This window comes from Talpa occidentalis, unplaced genomic scaffold, assembly GCF_014898055.3.
Source record: "Talpa occidentalis isolate TD23 unplaced genomic scaffold, MPIMG_talOcc4v2.1 talOcc4.10, whole genome shotgun sequence".
In the NCBI taxonomy this organism is placed as follows: domain Eukaryota; kingdom Metazoa; phylum Chordata; class Mammalia; order Eulipotyphla; family Talpidae; genus Talpa; species Talpa occidentalis.
The window spans coordinates 62,087-80,634 of NW_023600993.1; the positions used below are offsets into that span (position 1 = coordinate 62,087).

Genomic DNA, 18,548 nt, shown 5'->3' on the forward strand with positions numbered 1-18,548 from the left:
AATTAACACCCCTGAGTTTGTTGCAAGCCGGATCCAGGGGTTCATTCCAGAGCGGGGGTGCCCCTGAGTGAGGGGTCCCAGGACACGCCCTGCCCCCACGCCGCTCTCCAGACGGGCGCCCTCGGGGAGCAGGTCCAGCGGCCACGTGGTGCCCTCGAGGGCCGAGCCCACGTCACCCACGTTCTCGCACCTTCACGGCACAAATGGCCCCCAAGCCAGGAGCCAGGAACCCGCCGTGGAGGAAATGCTGGGGGATCCCGGGCCGCCTGCCCCCGCACAGCCACACGCGTGTTTGCCACCAACTGGCAAACTTGGAAACTTCAAAGGGAAGGGAGGGCCTGGACACACTTGCCCCGGCCTGGCGGGCGCCCCTCAGACTGGGGGGTTCCCCGCCGGTGCCTCTGGCTTCTGGGCGATCCCCTGCCACAGCCTTTCAAGTCCCCGCAGACAGGGTCTGCGGCTGTTTTGCTGCAAATATTTGCTCGTTGGTGTGGTCTGGGTCCCAGCCCTTTCAGACGCTGCTCAGCTCCAGCAGCACGGACCTGCCGCAGGAGGCTCCTGAGGGGGGCCGGGGGGGCTTCCCTGGCAGAGCCTAGGCCTTTGGGGGCTCCCAGGCCCTCGGTGTCTGCTCCACAGGGCACCTAGGGAGATGAAAACTCCGCAACCGCCTCCCCTTGTGCCGCCGGCTGGTGCTGAGGCTGTGCCTTCGGGGCCAGCAACCAGGGGCTCCCCTCCTTTCCACCTGGCCGGCGCCTCCCACGAAGGTGCACACCCCTCAAGTTCCTAGGTTAAGACTCAACCCCAGTGTGTGGCATGGGGTGCTGTTTGCAAGAGATCTTGTATGTATAAATAAATAAATCTTTAAAAAAAAGCGCAAGAAGCGTGAGACACTCTGCCACCGGCCCAGCCTCGCCTGCGCCCCCGGCTGCAAACCAGAGTGGGGGGGGGCAGCGGGCTCGCGGGGTCTGTCTGGTAAGGAGGGTGGGAACCAACGAGCAGCTCACTGGTCTTTAGACACAGCTGTTCTGATAAATTCTGATATTTTTCCTATCAAAATTTCAAGAATAAGTTAAAAGGTAAATCCCCTAAGACTTTAAATGGTGGCTTGATGGAGAGGAATAAACAATATCACATGTATCTGTTGAGAAGATCAATGGAGATCTAATTTGAGAAAGAAAAGAATCATTTATAGAGCAGGAATGACTACTTAACTTCCTTTGATCTCAGAAATCATTAAATAGTAAAATTACCACGGCGTTTTATGAGCCCCATAAAATGGAGAAGGCAGAGGGAGCCGACAAGCGGCCCTGGGGAGCCCGCAGGCCCTGGGTACTGGCACTGCCGGGTTCTGAGCCAAGCCTGGGCGGGCGGGTCCAGGCCCTGGGTGGGCAGGCAGGGGTTTTGCAGCCTGCACACAGGGAGAGCCCCGCTTTGCCCCCACCGCCGAGGTGCGGCCACAAGCAGCCCCTGCAGTGACTGGGGTTCCCAAGCGCACGTCCATCAGGTCTGTTGGGGATGAGCTGAACCCATGTGCAGACCCATGAGGCCGGGCAGGCCGGGGCAGCAGGTCTCAGTCTGCGGCGGAGGAAGCGGGTGTGAGCGCTCAGTCGGGCCCGACTTGCCTCAGTTTACCTGCAGGCACGTGAGCTGCCTGAAGGCCACAGTGGAAGCTTCAGGGTCTCCAGGCTCTGACCCTGCAGAGAGGGGAGCCGTGGGTCACCAGCCGCTCTGGACAGCAGGGCAGGGCCCCCCCCCAAGCCCCAGGACGCTGTCCTGCCGGCCCTGGGCTCCCAGGTCAGCGGCGCCGCGCTGGGCAGGGGCCAGGTAGGAACTGCCGCATGAAATGGCGGGAAGGTAGGAAGAAAGCTCAACTGTTTTTAGCTGAACTTAGGAACCACAGAAAGGGAAGCTTCTATGTTTTAGCGACGTATAATTTCTAGGGTTATTTTACTTCATTGATACCTGAAAGAAAAGAAAATTTGCCAAGAAGAAGGTTTACTGGAGTGAGACTGCTTGTGCAGGGGGTGGGGAGGGAGTCTCTCATGCTCTGGCCTGGGCAGGTGCCAACGCCAGAAAGACAGGGGGTCAGTGTGAGGACGGCGGCCACCAGTACCTCCCACGCTCCCTCTCACCTCTCCCCAGCCTGCCCACCGCCGCCCACCCACAGCCTCCTCCTGGGCCCACCCCAAAAATACTTTTCTCAGAAGTGTCATTCTGCTATTGCGCGGTTCCTTCATCGCAGAAAGGGGGCCAGAGGTGGGTGTCGGGAGGGCTCTGAGGGTCCCTCTCTTTCTCTGGACCGTCCTCAGCCCAAAGTGGCCGCTGGACTCCTGCGCTCACACCCACCTTCTGCCGGCAAAGCGGAGGCCACAGAACCACAGCTCCTGGGACCCACACAGCCAGCCCCCGCCAGGGGACCCACTTCAAGGCGGCTGGGCAGCGGTTCTCACTGCAGGGCTTGGTGCTCCCCATCCAAGTCCTGGGGAGCAGGGAGGGCCATGCCCAGCAGCCTCGCCCACCGGCTGTGGCCGGTGTCACAGGTGTGAGGACAAGCAGCCTCAAGGCCTGGCGCCGTCCGTCAGAGCTGAGACGTGGCACGAGGGACATTTCCTTCAACTGCCTGTTCAGCTGATAAAGGCAGACATTCTGTGAATCAAATCAATAGCTTTTTTCAAAGTCTCACCCTTACTTGCCCCTCGCACTCCACAGGAGCCACGTGCTCGCCACGGAGTGCACAACGGCCTGGGGCAAGGAGTGCTGGGTGGGCGGGGCGGGGGGGGCACAGCCCACTGGCCTGGCACTCCCGAGACATGCGAGACGTGGCTGCACCGCCCGCTCCGCAGTCATCCAACCCCACACAGCAACACAGGCTGCCAGGCCCAGGAGAGCCGGGGGTCCAGGAGCACCAGGTGGGGCCGAGCCTGGCCAGGCGGGGCACCCTCTGCAGTGGCTACCGGACACTGGCCAGGCCTGCAGAAGATGCTGCACTGGCCCAGAGGTACCACGGGGTTCATCTGAAAAGTCCTTCAAATCAGCTCCTGTGACCGCCCACCCCACGACAGTCTCACAAGGTTTTCAAGTCTGTTCTGAAGCGCGAGTCCCAGTGGGGCCTCAGCTCAGCGCACAGCCAGCTGAGCACAGCCAGCCGAGCATGGGGCCAGGGCAGGCACGGGCGGCCCTGAGTGGAGGGCGCCAGCCTCAGAGGGGAGCCTCATCAGATCTCACAGCGACACGGGGAGACTCGATTCTGACAGCAATATGGGGAGACTTGATTCCTGAGGTGCTCAGGGACATAAATTAAAAGCAGGGCCCTCAAGCCACATTTAGTTTGGGCTTTTTTCCCCTTAATTACAAAATAAACTAAGCAAAGGTCTCTGCTCCCCAGGGGCCCGCCCCTGCCCCAGATCGATAGCCCCTGGGTCAGACTGGGCCAGCCACTCCTGCAGGCGAGGGTGGGCCAAAGCCAGGCCCTCCCAGTGGGGCAGAGACCTTGGAGGGCTGGGGGCAGCTGCACAGGGACGCCCTGCTCACAGCTCCGCCAGAGGGGGATGATGAGTCAGAGATGGCCTAAGGGCCAGGTCCACAGAGGCCAGCAGGAGGAAATGACAGTTGATCTGTTTTGGAAAGAGCCCCCCAGGGGCGCAGAGCAGAGAGCGAGTCACAGGCCAGCCCCCTTGGGGCAGCTGATGGGCCAGAGGCTCCTGCGGAGCACCAGCCATGAGGGCCGTGTGCTCACTGGGGCACTCCTGAGTGTGTGCGTGGATCAGCCCTCCGTGTGCACATGGTGTGCCCCCTGTAGTGTGCCCTGCGCGTGCCCGCGGTGGTGCAAAGGGCAGGCGTGGGGCTGGATGGGGCGTGTGTGGCAGCGGCGGCGGGGCTCCCACTGGCTCCCTGGGGGAAGGCGTCAGGCTCTGGGGTGAGGCCAGTCCGTTGGGCACAAGGACGCAGCCCAAAGGTGGCAGCTGGCTGCGCGGGCTTCGCACCAGTCCCTGCAGACATTCACAAACCCGGTCAACTGCCAGAGGCCCAGCTCTGCGGAGCCTTGGCCACCTGGGCCCTCCCCACCCCGCCTGACCCCCAGAAACCACCAGTCAGACCTTCCGCCGCCGGGTGCTCAGCAGGGCGGGGCCTCATGGCTTCATCTTGCGGAAAAGCAAAGCGTTGGGCCCACAGCTGCCCCGTGGGCACAGCCCAGGGGTCCAGGGCAATAGCAGCACCAGCAGGAGCTGCATCTCCCCCACTGCTGTGTCCAGTGGGTGCTTCAGGCGCCCACCACCCTGGCCCTGGCCCTCGGCTCGAGCCCTGCAGCCCCCAAGGGCACCATGTCTACCCCGCCCTGTGGCTGTCCGTTGGTGTGTGTGTGGGGGGGGGGGCTAGGGACTCCAACCTCCTAAGTTCCTGCAACAAATGCATGGGTTTCAGGATGACAAAGCTGGGTTTTGCACACTATTGCAAATGTGCGATGGAAAGCGAAAGCGCCCACCCGCTGCACTGGCCTGGTGGTCGTCATGTTAGGGGGAAGTGATGTCCTGAGTTAATCTCATACAGGCTTTGTGGACGCCACCCCCACGCCAGACTAAAGCCATCAAGACTCTGGGAAAGACAAATCCCATCACCACCAAGGGAGGGTGGCTGGGACCTGAGGGTGGAGTTGGGCAGCCAGGTTGGATATAAAAACCAAACACGTGGGCCTTGGGGTCTCTCTGGCTCGCGATCACTCGCCTCCTGGCTTCACAGCTCCTGGCTGGCGGCCAACTCTGAGAGCGCCATTTTGGGATTCCTGATCGGCGGATCGGGTAGGACTCATTTAAAACTTTGTCTCCCACTTTTCTCCCAGAGCTGTACATTTCCTCATTTCCCCTTCCCTTGTAAATAAACCTTTTATTAACCTTTCACGTGTGCCTGCAGTAGAGCATTGATTAAGTCCTTTTAAGCGCGCGGGTGAGGACCCACAGTCAGGCACCCCGTTTTGTATCGGGGTTGCTCTACAACAGTCAGCCCCTGGACGGCAAGCCCTGAAGCTGAACCTGGTGCTGACTGACCCCCACGACACACACACTCTCTCGGCCCTTGGTGTCAGCCAAGCTCGCAGCTGCTGCACAGAGGCCGCCTCGGCCAGGGGTCCCAGCCACAGCCCCGCACCATTGCTGGGCCGGCTCAGAGGCGTCTCCTCCCCACCGGTACCAGGAACCCCCGACCCTGGCCAACCCCACGCCTAGCCAGGGCTCCAGGGAGCCCAGTTCCTCACTCAGGGAGCGGTGGCCCCGCATGCACTCACGCCCCGGTGGGTGCCACGGGCCCATTGGCCTGAGTGCTTGCGCCGTGCCCGTTCCCCGCCAGCTGGGCCATAGCCCCCAAACCCTGCCCCCGTCAACCCCCCCCCAGTCCAGGAGGGCTGGGCGCCATCTTACCTGAGCCCATGCCTGGAGGCCACTGTGGGATCTTGGGAGGCAGCGCAGCCGAGAGGCCCGAGAAGACTCCAGCTGCTGCAGCTCACGGGGGCTTCTGACCCGAGTCGGCGGCCTGCTCGGGTGGGGGTCTCCAGCCGTGCACCCCACCGCAGGTGCCAGCCCACTCCCCAGGACCTCCGGGGCTCCACTGCCGGGCGCTGCCGCCCCTGGGCTTGCCTGGTGCCCTGGGTGGGCGGTTGGAGGGCCCGCAGCTCCCAGGCCTGTGCCCATCAGGAGCCGCGGCCGCCAGGCCTGGGCAGAGCACACAAGGCGGCTGAGGGGCACTGCGGGGTGCAGTTGACCTTGCGGTGTCCGGGCCAGGGGCGGGAGTGTGGCATCCTGGGAGGGGCAGGCCATGGGGGAGGGGAGGGGGCCCTCTTCTCAGGCAAGCCAAAACAGACCACCTGGAGAAAGGCCCCAGGGGAGGCAAGCTGTTTGAAACTCTTTCTCTTAAGTCTTTGTGTGGGGGTAAAATTCAGATAAAGACACAACTGTAAAGGCTTTTTAAATGCTTCTGTCAAAGGGCTGATTCTCCAGGTTTTCAGCCACCTCCGGTAAGCCCTGCCGGTTCCCATTAAAGGCGACCCCAGGCCCACGCCCAGTCTCCCCGCTGCCCACAGTGCAATCCCCACCAGGATCACTGGCAAGGAGACCCCAGAGTATGCATGTCCAGCCCCATGCAGTGAATGACAACAGGGAATTCTTGGAATTCCAACATTTTACACTGCTTTTTTCAGTCTTCTAGATTTAATTCCATCATATCTCCTGATTGAAAACCCCATCTGATCCAGAGGATTTTCCCCCAAGTTTTCTTCTTAGACTTCAAGCTATGTCCATGCAAAGCCCCTTTCATGTCAGCATTTTAATTGAACACTAAAAAAATAATAGTTCACGGAATACAAGATTTAGTGTAGCGCATAAAAAATAAAATGACAATAATAAAAAATATCTATCTCACTCACATAAATTACGATAAAGCCCTAAAAATTCAACCTCTGAATATCACATATTCTGCAGTTGATTTTCCATTTTCACCCCAAAACGCAATAAATCACCAGGTATTAGCATGCAGCGGCACACCGGGCACCCACCAGGCATAATCCTCCCGTGCAACATCCCGGCCGTTTCTTATCATATTTGTCTTTCCAAATCTTTATTAACTCCACCAAAAGAGCTTATTGAAGGCCTCCCTTCCTTTGACCTCGGGGGCTTTCAGCTGGTAAAAACAAAGCAAATTAGAGCCCCAGTGCTCACATATATACGGGAATCAATAGTTTTAATTTTCACATTGAAGCCCACAATTTTCAACTGATGGCCTCAGCAGGTTTTAATGGACACAAACAATTTACTTTTACTGTTTTAATTGTTTTTAGTCAATCACTTTTTATTGCCGCTCTACATCTGACTAAACAAATTAATCGAGCTATATTCATAAATGATGACTTGGTAAAATGGCCGGTTGTGTATATTTTACTGTTTGAGTCTCAATTACAGGCGGCATTAGGAAGTAGCTGGCCCGAAAGGTAGGCCTGGCCGCGGAGGCGGGAGATGGAGCAGGGTTATGGGGGGAGGCTGTGAGTGGCCCTCTGAGGGGCAGCAGTTGGAGCTGCAGGTCCTGCCCAGAATAGGGGTGCCTCCTGCTTGTCCCAGGGGGAGCCCTGGGGCAGGTAGCCCCCAGCTGCAGCTCAGACACATGCCCTGGGTGTGCACAGCCGGTTTCTTTGGGCGAATAAGACCTTTATGGAGGCCTGTGGGGCCTAAGGCCAGGTCCCACCTCTTTACTGAGCACTGTGGGTGCCTTGCTGCCGAGCAGGCAGGAGGCCCTTCTCGCCGGAGAAGACCCAATACTGCGCGACTTGTCCTGGTTTAAAGATGACGTCCCTAAATGTGGTCTGCAAGAACTAATAAAGACCTAGTTCCGTGGCCCCCACAGCAAAGCGGCATTTGAACGCCCATGTCTGCGCTGAGGTAGGCCAGTGTCACCAGTGGAGCTCACTGCCCAGCTGCCCCCAGCCTCCAGGACAGGTGTGGCCAAGCGCCTGCTGGTGAGACACATGACCTCCTGGACCCACCTGGGCACCGCTGACCATCATGGGCAGGGTTTCCACACTCAGTGCCACGCCCACCCCACAGGCTAGGTCCAGAGGGCCCATCACAGCAGCGCCCAGGGCTGACCGCCCTTGAGTCGGTGGGCACCCAAGATCACAGAGAAGCTGAGGCTGGAAACAGGACTCGACTGCCCACAGCTGGCACTCAGCAAGGGGCCCTGTGGCCCCCACCCAGAGGATATGCCCAGATAGCCCTCCAGCCACAGCCTCTACCTCAGACTCGCCTGCTGTAAGGGAGGCCTCCTCTGCCCAGGTCCCGCTCTTCCTGCAGATCAGAACCTGGAGACACAGTCTGTCATCTTATTTGGTCACGTGGTCCAGCAGTCAAGCCCCATGAAGCTGGACTTGGCCAAAGGCAAAGATTATTCCTTTGACTTGGGAGATGCCACCCTGAAGGAGGCAAAGCCTGGACGCTAGCCTGACTGCCCAGCTGTCCCAGCTGCCGCCCCCAGCCCCACGCTGGTGGAGGGACAGGTCAGTCCTGACAAGTAACTGGACTGACCAGCCGGGCTCCAGGCCAGTGATGGATGTGGCAGGACGTTAGAGTCAGCTGTGGGCCTGGGATCACAGGCCCACTCTGGTGGTGCAGAACCGCTGGGTGGCGGCTTCACCCCAGATCAAGGCCTTTTCGGCGGAGCCGGTGGAGTGGGCTATCCCAGGCTCTGCCCCTCCCAGCCCTGCGACCACATGCCTCCGGCGTCCGCCCCCTGCCTGGCCTGCCCAGCCTTGCGTGGGTGACCCCCAGGTGGTTGTGAGACCCAACTGTCCACAAAAGCATTTGTTGCATGAATCAATCAGCAAGAGGCAGCTGCTACCGTGGCCATGCACACCAGTGTCGTCCTGACACCCTGCAGGCTTATGCAGAGAACAAAATAGTAATAAAGCAGCAGCCCCACACCAGGCCCTGCCCTCCGACTCCTCAGACGCGCTGCCCCGGGGCCTGGGTGCGGGGCCAGTCCTGCTTCAGCAGAGGCAGCCGCGGTCCTGAGAAGAGCCCCGAGCCCTGTGTGGCTCCCTGCGCAGGCAGCTCCCAGGTGGCGCCCCTCAGGGCCTGTCCAGGACACACAGCCTATCCTGAGCCACTAGTCCACGGATGAGACAGACAGACAGACAGGCAGACCCGAATGCCCGCCCTGGCGCCAGGGCCAAGGGTATGTGGCTGGGTTCTGGGCATGAGTCGAACCCGCGAGCTAAAAAAAAGGGGCAAGGCCAGAAAGCCATCAAACTGGAGACCCGTTCGCTCGTCCCGCTTCCGGGAGCCACACCCAGCCACATGGATGGCAGCGCCCTGGGTGCCCCTGCGTCTTGCCTCCGCCGGCCACTGCCCCACTAGCGGCCACTCCATGGAAGCAGCGGCCCACGGGGCTCCTGGTCACAGACCTGTGCTGGCTTCGCCGCTCGGCCATGTTGCCAGCAAGTGCGCTGTAGCCTCACCTCAGGCCACCAGCAGGTCATCGCTTGCCAATCCATACCCGCCAGTGCTCTGGCCAGTGTTTGTGGGTCTGCTACTCCTAGGCAGCCTATTCAGCGGCCATTTTGCCACCTCATCAAGTAGAGAAGAAGAACCTGGAGAGCAGACTCACAATCCCTAATCTTCTACACCCTTCCCCTTTCTTTAATCTCCGGCCCCTTAATCGCCTTTTCCTCCTCCCCCTTACAACCAATCAGGTGTGTCAATAAAAGCGCCAGGATCTTGCTCTTCAGTAGCATCCTGCATTATGCAGCCTGCTCCAGGACTCCCTTTTCTTTATCAGTGTGGTGTTGCCTGACCAACAAGTGCTGACCCGAGTACCTGGGCCCCACCCACGCCTCCCGGCTCTCCACTCAGGTCTAAGAGAGGAAAGTCTGACTGGGCACGTCTCCTTGGGCCTGCAAACTCACCTTCCCCATGAGAGACGCTGGTGCAGGGCTGGCGGGAGCCTCGCCTGCAAGCAGGTCCTCTGTCAGCGCCAACGCCTGTCACAGATGGGGACCACCCGCAAGCCTCGGGCCAACACCTTCCTCTCGCCGGGCCTGGGGTGATGGGGGCCTTGGGGGTGAAGGGTGGGGGGGTGGGGGATGGGGAGACATGGGGGACTTGGGAGGGCCTGGGGGGTTTATGTGGGGCTGTGGGGCCCCACGTGCCCAGCATCTCTGTGTCAGCGCTTTCTGATGGTAATGGCTATAAGCCACGGACACCATTTACTAGTTACCACATAGATTCCTTTGTAATTATAATTGTGCCTTTTACATAACCCAACATGCATAAAATTATCCCAAAAAGTTTAAAATACTTCAAAAATATGAAGTCGTTGAAATCCAGTATCTCTGAACATCTGAACTCAGATAAGCCGCCACGTGAGGCTCACTGGCCGGCAGCGGAGGCTGCTGTGTGGATGCACCACGTGGCCGCTGTGGACTGTTTCCTCCCTGCTCCAAATGCCCTGTCCCAGGAGTGGGAAGCGGCCTGCGCTGGGCTGGAGCGGCCGCGGGAGCCCTGAGGGCCGGAGCAGCGAGTGACAGGAAGACGCGCAGTCCTCAGCATTAACATAGCAAGCAGCTCGGGGTTGCCAGACGCAGCCTCCGGAAAGCTTGAGATGGGGCCCACAGAGCGTCCGGCTGACCACTCAGCACTCGGGGTCTGCACCTCTGGAGGGGCTGCAAGTGGACGCTGGAGGCATGAGAACCCTCCACACCATGTGTGATGTACTTACATGCATGTGAATTTTCTGTGGAGAAAATCCAGTTTCCTGGATGGGCCCAAGAGCCGAGGCTTGTGAGAGCGGGCGGGGCGTCCCCAGGAGGGGACGGCGCTGGGGACAAGGCTGTGGCCGTTGCCTGCCCAGGACCCACCTGCTGGCACTGGGCCCTGGGGTGCAAGGAGAGTGCGACAGGCTCGTTCAGGAGCTCCCACCCAGACGTGCAGGGTCCCGGGGACAGGTCAGGTGATGCCTCCTGGCCAGCTGTGCAGCCCGCCCAGTGATGGGGCAAGGCTGTGGGGCGGGTGTGTGGGCGCCAGTCCCGGCCGGCCCACCACACGCCTCCCCTCTGTCCCCTGCTCACTGCAAAGTGATCTGAGACTTGGGAACCTGTTACATAGCAAAACAGGCCTGAGCACACCCAAAGGACAGCGACAGGACAGGCTGGTGGGCTGAAGGGTCTGACGCAGGACCTGAGTTTACTTCTTCCCCATTCTTCCAAGGTGGCGCAGGCAGAGGAGGAGGGCCTGACCGGGGTCCTCGCAGCCGGAAAAGCCACGTCAGGGAGAGGAGCTGCCGGCTGCCCGGGGGACTCACGTCCCTGACGGGGCTTGTCCTGAGACAACGTGGAAGACAGGCTGGGCTGCTCCGGCACTGGAGCCTCCCTGGGAGCCAAGGAGCCACTTCTATTAAAGTTGAACCTGGGGTGTGGGAGACAGCACTCCTTTTGCAAAGACTTCTCTGGGGGGCCTGACTCGCATGGCAGCAGACACAGTTATCTCTGCAAAGCCCGGTTCTGCAAGAGGCAATGAACAGGCGTCTCGGGAGACAGCAGTCAGCGATCCGGGGTCTTACTTTGGCTGCCGTTCAGAGCAGGCAGGACTACTAGCTACTCGCAGGGTTTTGGCCCCAGATGAGGAGTTTGGGTTGGAGCTGGCCTTTGGGTGCCTTCCTGTCTGAGGCCCAGTGCTGCCAGCTCAGCCTGCATCCGTCAGCCCCGGGCACAGCTGTGCGGTCAGGCCCTGACGCCCCTGCTCCTGCCTGGTCTTGTCCGTGGGCATCACAGCTGGAACAGGCACAGACACGGTGACCAGGGAGGATTTTGTAGCAAATTCATTAGGGCCCTGGGAGCTGCTGAGTGGGGAGTGCGGGTGACTTGGGCACCTTGGAGAACCCTGTGGGGCCGGGGGCACTGCCGGGCTGCTGGGAGGTGGCGCCATGGCTCAGGCAGGCAGGGCGGGGGGGGGCGGGCGGGGGGGCGGGGGGGGCTGCCTCCCACAGGACAGACCTGGCTGCCCGTCTCTGCGTTCCAGGCTGAAAGGAGGTGTTGGCTGGCTTGGAAGGTCCAGGCTCTTTCGATGAAGGGAAAACACTGGAGGGCTTTTACTTTCTAGGCACTGCTGCAAAACAAGACTCACCTTAAAATATAGCACATAGAAAATAATTTATTTTAACTTCACTTTACTTAACATTTCCAGTAAGTTATGATCTTGTGAACTTGCCTGTGGAAACCTGCCCTTCAAATCTGCGAGCCAAGGTTGGCTGTGAGCACTCAGCTCCCAGCCACCCCCGCACACGCAGAGCCCAGCGTGGGCACCCTGCAGACACGCTCCAAGCCCACAGAGCTGCCAGGCCTGGCCCGTTGGCCCTCACACTTGTTGAACCAGAAAAGCACTTAAAGGTGCACCCCGACTCTTGCTGGCGGGTTAGTGTCAAGCACACACGCTGGTGGTTTGCCCTGAACACTCCGGGGAGACACACCCAGCAAAGCGACACCAAACAGGGCCGCGCAAAATACACACTGGCAGCTGAACGTGATTCGGCAGAAAAAAAGCATGTTTAATTTTTTATACGAATATAGTTTAAGCAAATTGCTCTGTGAAAGTGTGCTGCATAAAAGATCTTGTTGAAATTTAAACACTATGTAAAAGGAAACACGTAAAAAAGTACCATTTGAACAAGGCTGTCCCAGACGGGCCCGGGTTCCGACGGCGCGGACGCCAGGCCGGGCGCCCAGGCCGGGGTGCCCCGGCCCGCAGCTCGCGGCGCCGCCCGGGGCAGCGTCATACCGTGGTCACCGACAGGAAGGAATTGCACACGCGGGCGCCGTCGGGCGACTTGGTGCCGTGGGTCAGGAGCTCCTGGATCGTCATCCAGTTGTCGAGGATCTTCTTGTTCCGCCGCTTCATCATCTTCTTGTGGCTCAGCTCCAGGATGCTCGGCTCGCGGCGCTCCTCGGCGCCCGGCTCGCGCGCGCCGTCCGGCCGGCTCTGCTGCAGGCCCTCGCGCCGGCGCCGCTGCTCCCGGGCGCGCAGCGCGTGCTGCCGGCGCTCCTCGCGGGTCCAGTAGCGGCCCATCTTCAGCTCGCTGGCCGCGTCGTCGTCGGTGGTCACGCCGCCCCGCTCCTCCCGGATGCGCAGCGCGCGCTCCCGCAGCAGGCGGTCGCGCACCGGCCGCTTGGTGATGTAGCGCGAGCCGTCGCTGCGCACCTTCACCTTCCACTCGGCGCGGGGCTCGGCCGCGGCCAGGTCCTTGCAGGCGCCGGCCAGGCTCAGCTGGCTGTGCGCGAACTCCACGGCCGACTTCTGCTGGATGAGCTGCATGTAGCTCCGGTAGTGCCGCGCGTGCGCCGGGATGTGCGCGAGCTTGTAGGGCGAGCGCGCGGCGGGCCCGGCGGGCCGCGGGCCGGGCGGGGGGCTCGCGCTGCCGCCGCTGAGGGGCCGCTCCGGGCCCTCGGGGGCGGGCTGGGGTCCAGCTCCGTGGGCGACGGGCTGTAGCCCGCGGCCCCCGACTCGGGGTCCTCGGTGATGGCGAGCAGCGCCTGCGGGCCCGGCGCGTCGGGGTCGGCGGGCGCCGCGGCCCTGCGCAGGGAGCCGTCGGGGGAGGTCTCCAGGGCCAGCGGGGTGCTGCGGCAGCTCTCGCCCGTGTTGTAGGCGCTCGAGCTGTCCTTGTCCGACCTCTCGGGCAGCTCGGTGATGTCGGCCAGCGCGGGCCGGCGCGCCTCGGCGCCGGGTTGCAGGCGCGGGGCGCGCCGGGGGGCAGCCCCAGGCGTCGCGGCCCTGCGCCCGGTGCGCGCGCACGATGCTCAGGCACTCCAGCTCGATGCTGCGCAGCTCGGCGTTGAGCAGCTCCAGCTCGCGGTCCACGCTCTCGGGGTCGCTCTTCCCGGCGTCGGGGGGGCTGCCGGGGCGGGAGGGGCCGCAGGGCCCGAGCGGCGTCCGCAGCTCCAAGAGCGCGCGGAAGCGCTCGCACTCCTCGGCCGCGATGCCCAGGTCGTCGGGGTCCGCGCAGTCCGCGGAGACGAAGGACTCGTTGCTGCAGGGCAGGTCGCCGCTGCCCAGCGCGTCCGGGCTGCCCGTGAGCCGCGCGGCGGCCGGCGCGTCCTCGCCGTGGTTCTCGGGCTCCGAGCTCTCGTCGTTGCGCGTGCTCTCGTCCGTGCGCCCCACGCCGCTGTCCTTCTCCAGCTGGGCGGACAGGACGGTGGCCGTGTCTGTGGTGCCCCCGTCCTCCTCCTGCTTCTTCTACGGCAGAAAACAGGGGCAGAGGTCAGGGGGGTGAGGTCAGGGGGCAGCCACTGCCCTGGTCCCCAGCAGGAGGGCGCAGGAGGGCAGCGTGGGAGCCTGGCAGGCGGCAGGTCTGGGTCCCTGGACCCGCCCCGCTGGGTTCTCCTGGCCGTGGTCTCAGCTGGGACCTTGTGTCTGCGCCCACCTAGCTCCCGGGGGCCTGTGGGGCAGGAAGCCCGCAGGCCGTGTCCTGGGCGGTGGGCGGCCATGGCTCTCGAGGGGCGGCATGGGGAGGGTTTTACTGCGCGGCTGCTGGCAAGTGTCCCCAAGCACTCCTCTGGGGCGGTCCAGGCAGCACAGCCTGCAGCGACGCTGGCAGCCCCAGGAGGGAGACCGTCCCCAGTCCAGCTCCGGTGCAGAGATAGGTGCCTGGTTTCTGCTGGGTGGGCTGCAGTCCCGGGGTCCGGCACGGGCGTGGCCCCTCACCTGCTGGCACCCACCCGCCGTGCAGCGCATGGCCTCGCGGTGCTGCTGCTCCAGCATGTCCATGTGCAGGGCATCCAGGAAGTCGTTCCGGTCATCATCCATCCAGCTTTCGTCCAGCTGTGGAGAGGCAGCAGCTGACATGCCTTAGGAGGGCACAGGGGAGGTGCTGCCCCCTCCTCGGGGCCTGTGTGCCCCCTGCAGGTGGGCGGGCCGAGCCCTTCCAGCCACCTATGCTGGCCAAGGAGCCTCCTTGTGGGGCCTCCTCAACCCCACAGAGAAGCCACTGCCAGAGCGAAAGCATCTTTCTGACCACAGGCCAGGGGGCGGCTGACCCACTGCTGGCGGGCACGGCCTCTCATGCGCCTGGCTCACCCACCCTGCCCACAGGATGGCCTGCAGCAGGGGCTGAGCCTGACTCTGCTGCTCTTGCATGATGTCCTCCTGCCTCACTGCACACCCTGGGCCAGGCAGGGCCAGGCAGGACTCCATTTGCTGCACAGCAGAATTAAGCAGCAGCCCCCAGAGGCAGCGGCCCCCAGAGTGAAGCATATTCATGCTTTGGCCCTTTAGGTGAGGTCACCAAGTGAGGTGACCACTGCGTCCCTGTGGGCACAGGATGCCACCCTCTGTGGTGGTTGCCCCGACACACTGTTCCTAAAGTGTTCTGCACTCGGGGCCAGGCTGGGAGCCGGGCCGCCTGTCCACAGAGGAGGGCGATAGGCCGGGCCCCTGGCTGGGCTGCCTGCTGCCTTGTGTTGGCCTGCATCCCTCCATTTCCTGGGGCGGCATACGACCAGCCCCTCAAGCATGACACCAGGGCGGTCACCAGGCCCTTGAGGGTACCAGACCAGCCACCCCTCGAGTGAGACCACCTGCTCAGGGGTGCAGGGCCCCCCTTGGTGCAGGGTGCCACAGCCCCGCCCACAGGAGATGCTCACCTGGAGCTCCGGCCTTGCGATCAGCAGGGAGACGTTCTTGTTCTCCTCACTTGAGAGCAGAGCCACGGCCTCCTCACGGTTCCGCACCTCTATCCCATTGATCTTAAGAGACAAAGGGGGCAGTGGAGTGGCTGTCCAAAGCTGGACGCCGGCCATCTGCTGTCCAGGCACCCTCTGCCACTGCGCGCCGCGGGCCAGAGTTGGGGGAGACAGCCGTGTCCACAGTGCTTGCTGCCTGCACACAGTGTCCCGGGGAGGTCTCCAAAACTCTGACATGGACTCAGGGGTCACCTGACACGGATTCAGGGAATGGGGTGCACCGAGAGCAGAGAAGACTAGGGCGTTGGGGTGCTGCAAGGTGACTCAGGCGTGGGAAGATAACCCCTGCCCTTTGTGACAATGTGGGTAGAAGGGGCCGGTGCCGAGGGAGGTGGCAGAAGAGGAGAGTGTCACTTCGCTCAGGATGAAGGAGGGACGGGCTGCCCCCTGGCCTCAGCTGGACAGATGTCCAGCCCTCCCCCCAAGGGGAGGCTCCCTGGGCCCTCTGGCTAGGGCTTCCTGGAGACACACGGGCCATCCCTCTCAGTGGGAGGGGGTGTGCCCAGCCCTCCCTGGCCCAGGAGCCAGCAGGCAGCAAAGCAGCCAGTCTCCACCCTGCACTGGAGTCTGAAGGGCCAGGCCCCAGGGAGGCTCCCACCATAGCATGCACCCCAAAGGCCTAGTGCTGGGGCTTGGGCAGGAGGGGTGGTGGGTCTGGGGGCTGTGGTACAAGTAGTGGGTGAAAACCCAGGTGGTGCCTGGGGCAGCCGGACACGCCGGGGGCTGGGACGGGGCAGCTAAGCCTCCCAGTGTGATGAGCCTGGACTCTGGTTGCTGAGAGATGACAGAAACCATCTCATTTAAATAATGGGACAATCTTGGATGACGTCATGCACACAGTCAGCCCTTTGCAGCCACCCCCAGCTGGAAACCCGCTCAGAGCCCCTCCCATTGTAAGGATAAACTCAAAATCTTGGTTCAAAGTCAGTCCTCCGGAGGATTATGACACCCACCTGTCTGGTTCACAAGCAGCAGATTTGGGCCTGATGCTGCCACAGGGGGCTAGAGAAGAATCCCCTGGCCCCCAAAACCCCAGCCCCCAGGCAGCCCCCCACTGCCCACCCCCAGGCCCCACCCCCCAGCCAAGCTCCCTACCGCCTGCCCCCAAGCCCTGCCTGGAGCAGAGGCAAAGCCCCAGCCGAGACCTGCCCCTCCAGACCCGCCCCTCCAGCCTCGGGCCGCCCCCCTCCCCAGCCCTCAGCGCCTGCTCCAGCTGCCTGTTGCTGGGTGCCGGGCACCTACCTGGATGATGCGGTCCCCTTCCTGGATGCGCCCATCCTTGGCTGCAATGCTGTTGGGGTCAATCTGAAACACACAGCAGTTGGGGCGGTGACCGCGCCCGCAGAGGCCAGGGCTCCCGCAGGGAAGGCTGCAGCGGGCCTGACGTCCAGGCCAGGGCAGCGCCGTGCTGCTCGCCAGGAGGAGTGGCCGTGACCAGCTGGTCAGGAAAGGGCTTCATCTGAGTGACCACAGAGCCTGTGGCCACAGTGGGAGAAGCATGATGGAGGCGGTGCGGGCATGACGGGAGGCAGGGCCTAGACTGCCACAGGGACAGGCCTTGGTCCAGCAGGCGGGCACGGCCAGGCACCATGGAGGCAGCTGTGGCGCTTGAGGAGGCCACTGCCACAGGGTGGGGGGAGGGGGCGCTGGCGTTGAGGAGTGAGGGCCCCACTGGGCAGCATCAGGGTGGGGGGGAGAGGGCCTGCCCGCCCCAGGGCCTGCACAGCCTCACCGATGGCCCCGGTGACTGCCTAAGTGAGGCCTCAGGGTGGCGCTGCCCGGGGGCGTCCTCCGGGGGCCAGCGGGCGTATACCTCGCTCACGTAGATGCCCAGGTCCTCCTCCTCGTCTGTGCGGTAGCACACGGTGAGCCCCAGCTTGTCGCGGCTGCTCCTCCTGCAGAGGTCCACCTCCTGCCAAAACAGCGGCCATGGGCAGGCGGCGGGCGGCCCTAGCCTCACCCACCCGCGCCACACGAGGAGGATCGATGCGCCGGGCGTCTCGCCCTTCCAGTCGATAGAAAGTCATTTTGAAAATAGTTATTTTATTGATCCCCCAAAGAAAAATGACCCGCGTTTCACTTGGCGTCAAGCTTCTGGGCCAGGGCTTTTAAAAAGCTCTCCGTTGCCGGCTGCGCTGCCAGACTGCCCCTCGCCCCAGCGGGCTGCCGCGCCAGAACAGGCGCTGGCTGGCACACTGGGTCCCCCACGCCGTGGGGCGGGCGCACCGAGCACCCCTACCCTGGAGAGGAGGCGGGGCGGTGCTCAGGCCATCATCCAGAAGTGGGCTCCGGGCCTCCGCCGCTATGAGACAGGGAGCCAGGCAGACAAGGTGGCCCCGGCAGGGGGTGCTGCTGGCCCGGGCGCCCTCACAGCAGCAGCTGGGCCTGTGGCTTTTCCAGGGCACCTGGTCGCCACCAGCTGGGTTGGGGGAGGGCCGACCCAACCACCCAGGGGAAGGCTCAGACCCTTCCCCAGTCTTCTCTGTGGAAGGCGGGCGCCCGTCACCCCACACAAGGCAGGGGACAGCAGGGGCAAAGGTCCTGTCGCTGGCCAGGAGGAGGCAGTGGGGGCCTAGCTGAGGAGCCTGGAGCAACTGCCCCGGGGGAAGGACGCAGCTGGTGCGGGCCCTGGCAGGGTTCCACAGCTCCCCAGGGATTGTGACCCCATCCACCCCACCTCTTGGTGCAGGCTCTGCTGGAGGTGTGTGAGGTGGGCGGGCACCCTGTCTGCGGTGGGCGGCAGGGTTCATGCCCGCGTTGGCTCCTCTCATGGACAACCGTCCTGACCCTGTTCCCACAGCCGGCGGGTGTCCACATGGGGTCCCAGAGACCGGGGTCTGGTGGAGTTGGATGGACTCGAGAAGTCAACTAGGCAGTCGGGGCACAGATCTAAGGGTCCCCTTAACTGCAACTTCTTTCCAAACACTCTGGAGAACCGGCATCCATGGCCGCGCCAGGCTCGCCCTTAGGTTCCATCTGCCAGCAAAGGAAACACCCGTCCGGTGCATCGGCACAGCGCGAGTCCAGGCCTCAGGGCTGCCCACAGAGCCGCCCGCCCCCGAGGCCGAAGCCGCTCACAGAGACTGGAGAGGTGCAGGGAGTTGCTTCTAACGGACCCAGAAATGGCAACGCAAGGCCAGCTTCCCCAGTGACCGGCCTGCGAGGGGCCCCTTTCCTTGGGACTCTCTCCCTGACCACTCGAGTGAGCTTGAGGGTCATGATGAAGGACTTGCAGGGAGTGGGCAGGCAGTAGCGCGTGGGCTGCTCGCGGAACTGACGTGCAGGT

The 18,548-nt window shown here is 62.6% G+C and overlaps 1 protein-coding gene across 1 annotated transcript in view; it reads right to left on the reverse strand.

The window, feature by feature from the left end:
* Positions 1 to 12,278: 12,278 nt before the first annotated feature.
* The window catches only part of LOC119254859 (E3 ubiquitin-protein ligase PDZRN3-like), a 56,019-nt gene continuing 49,749 nt past the window's right edge, over positions 12,279 to 18,548 (reverse strand). Inside the window, 7 exon segments of the mRNA XM_037521913.1 lie at positions 12,279 to 12,973; positions 12,976 to 13,265; positions 13,267 to 13,757; positions 14,226 to 14,342; positions 15,164 to 15,265; positions 16,505 to 16,567; positions 17,076 to 17,174. Of these exon segments, the coding sequence (XP_037377810.1) occupies positions 12,300 to 12,973; positions 12,976 to 13,265; positions 13,267 to 13,757; positions 14,226 to 14,342; positions 15,164 to 15,265; positions 16,505 to 16,567; positions 17,076 to 17,174 (1,836 nt within the window). The 3' untranslated portion in view covers positions 12,279 to 12,299.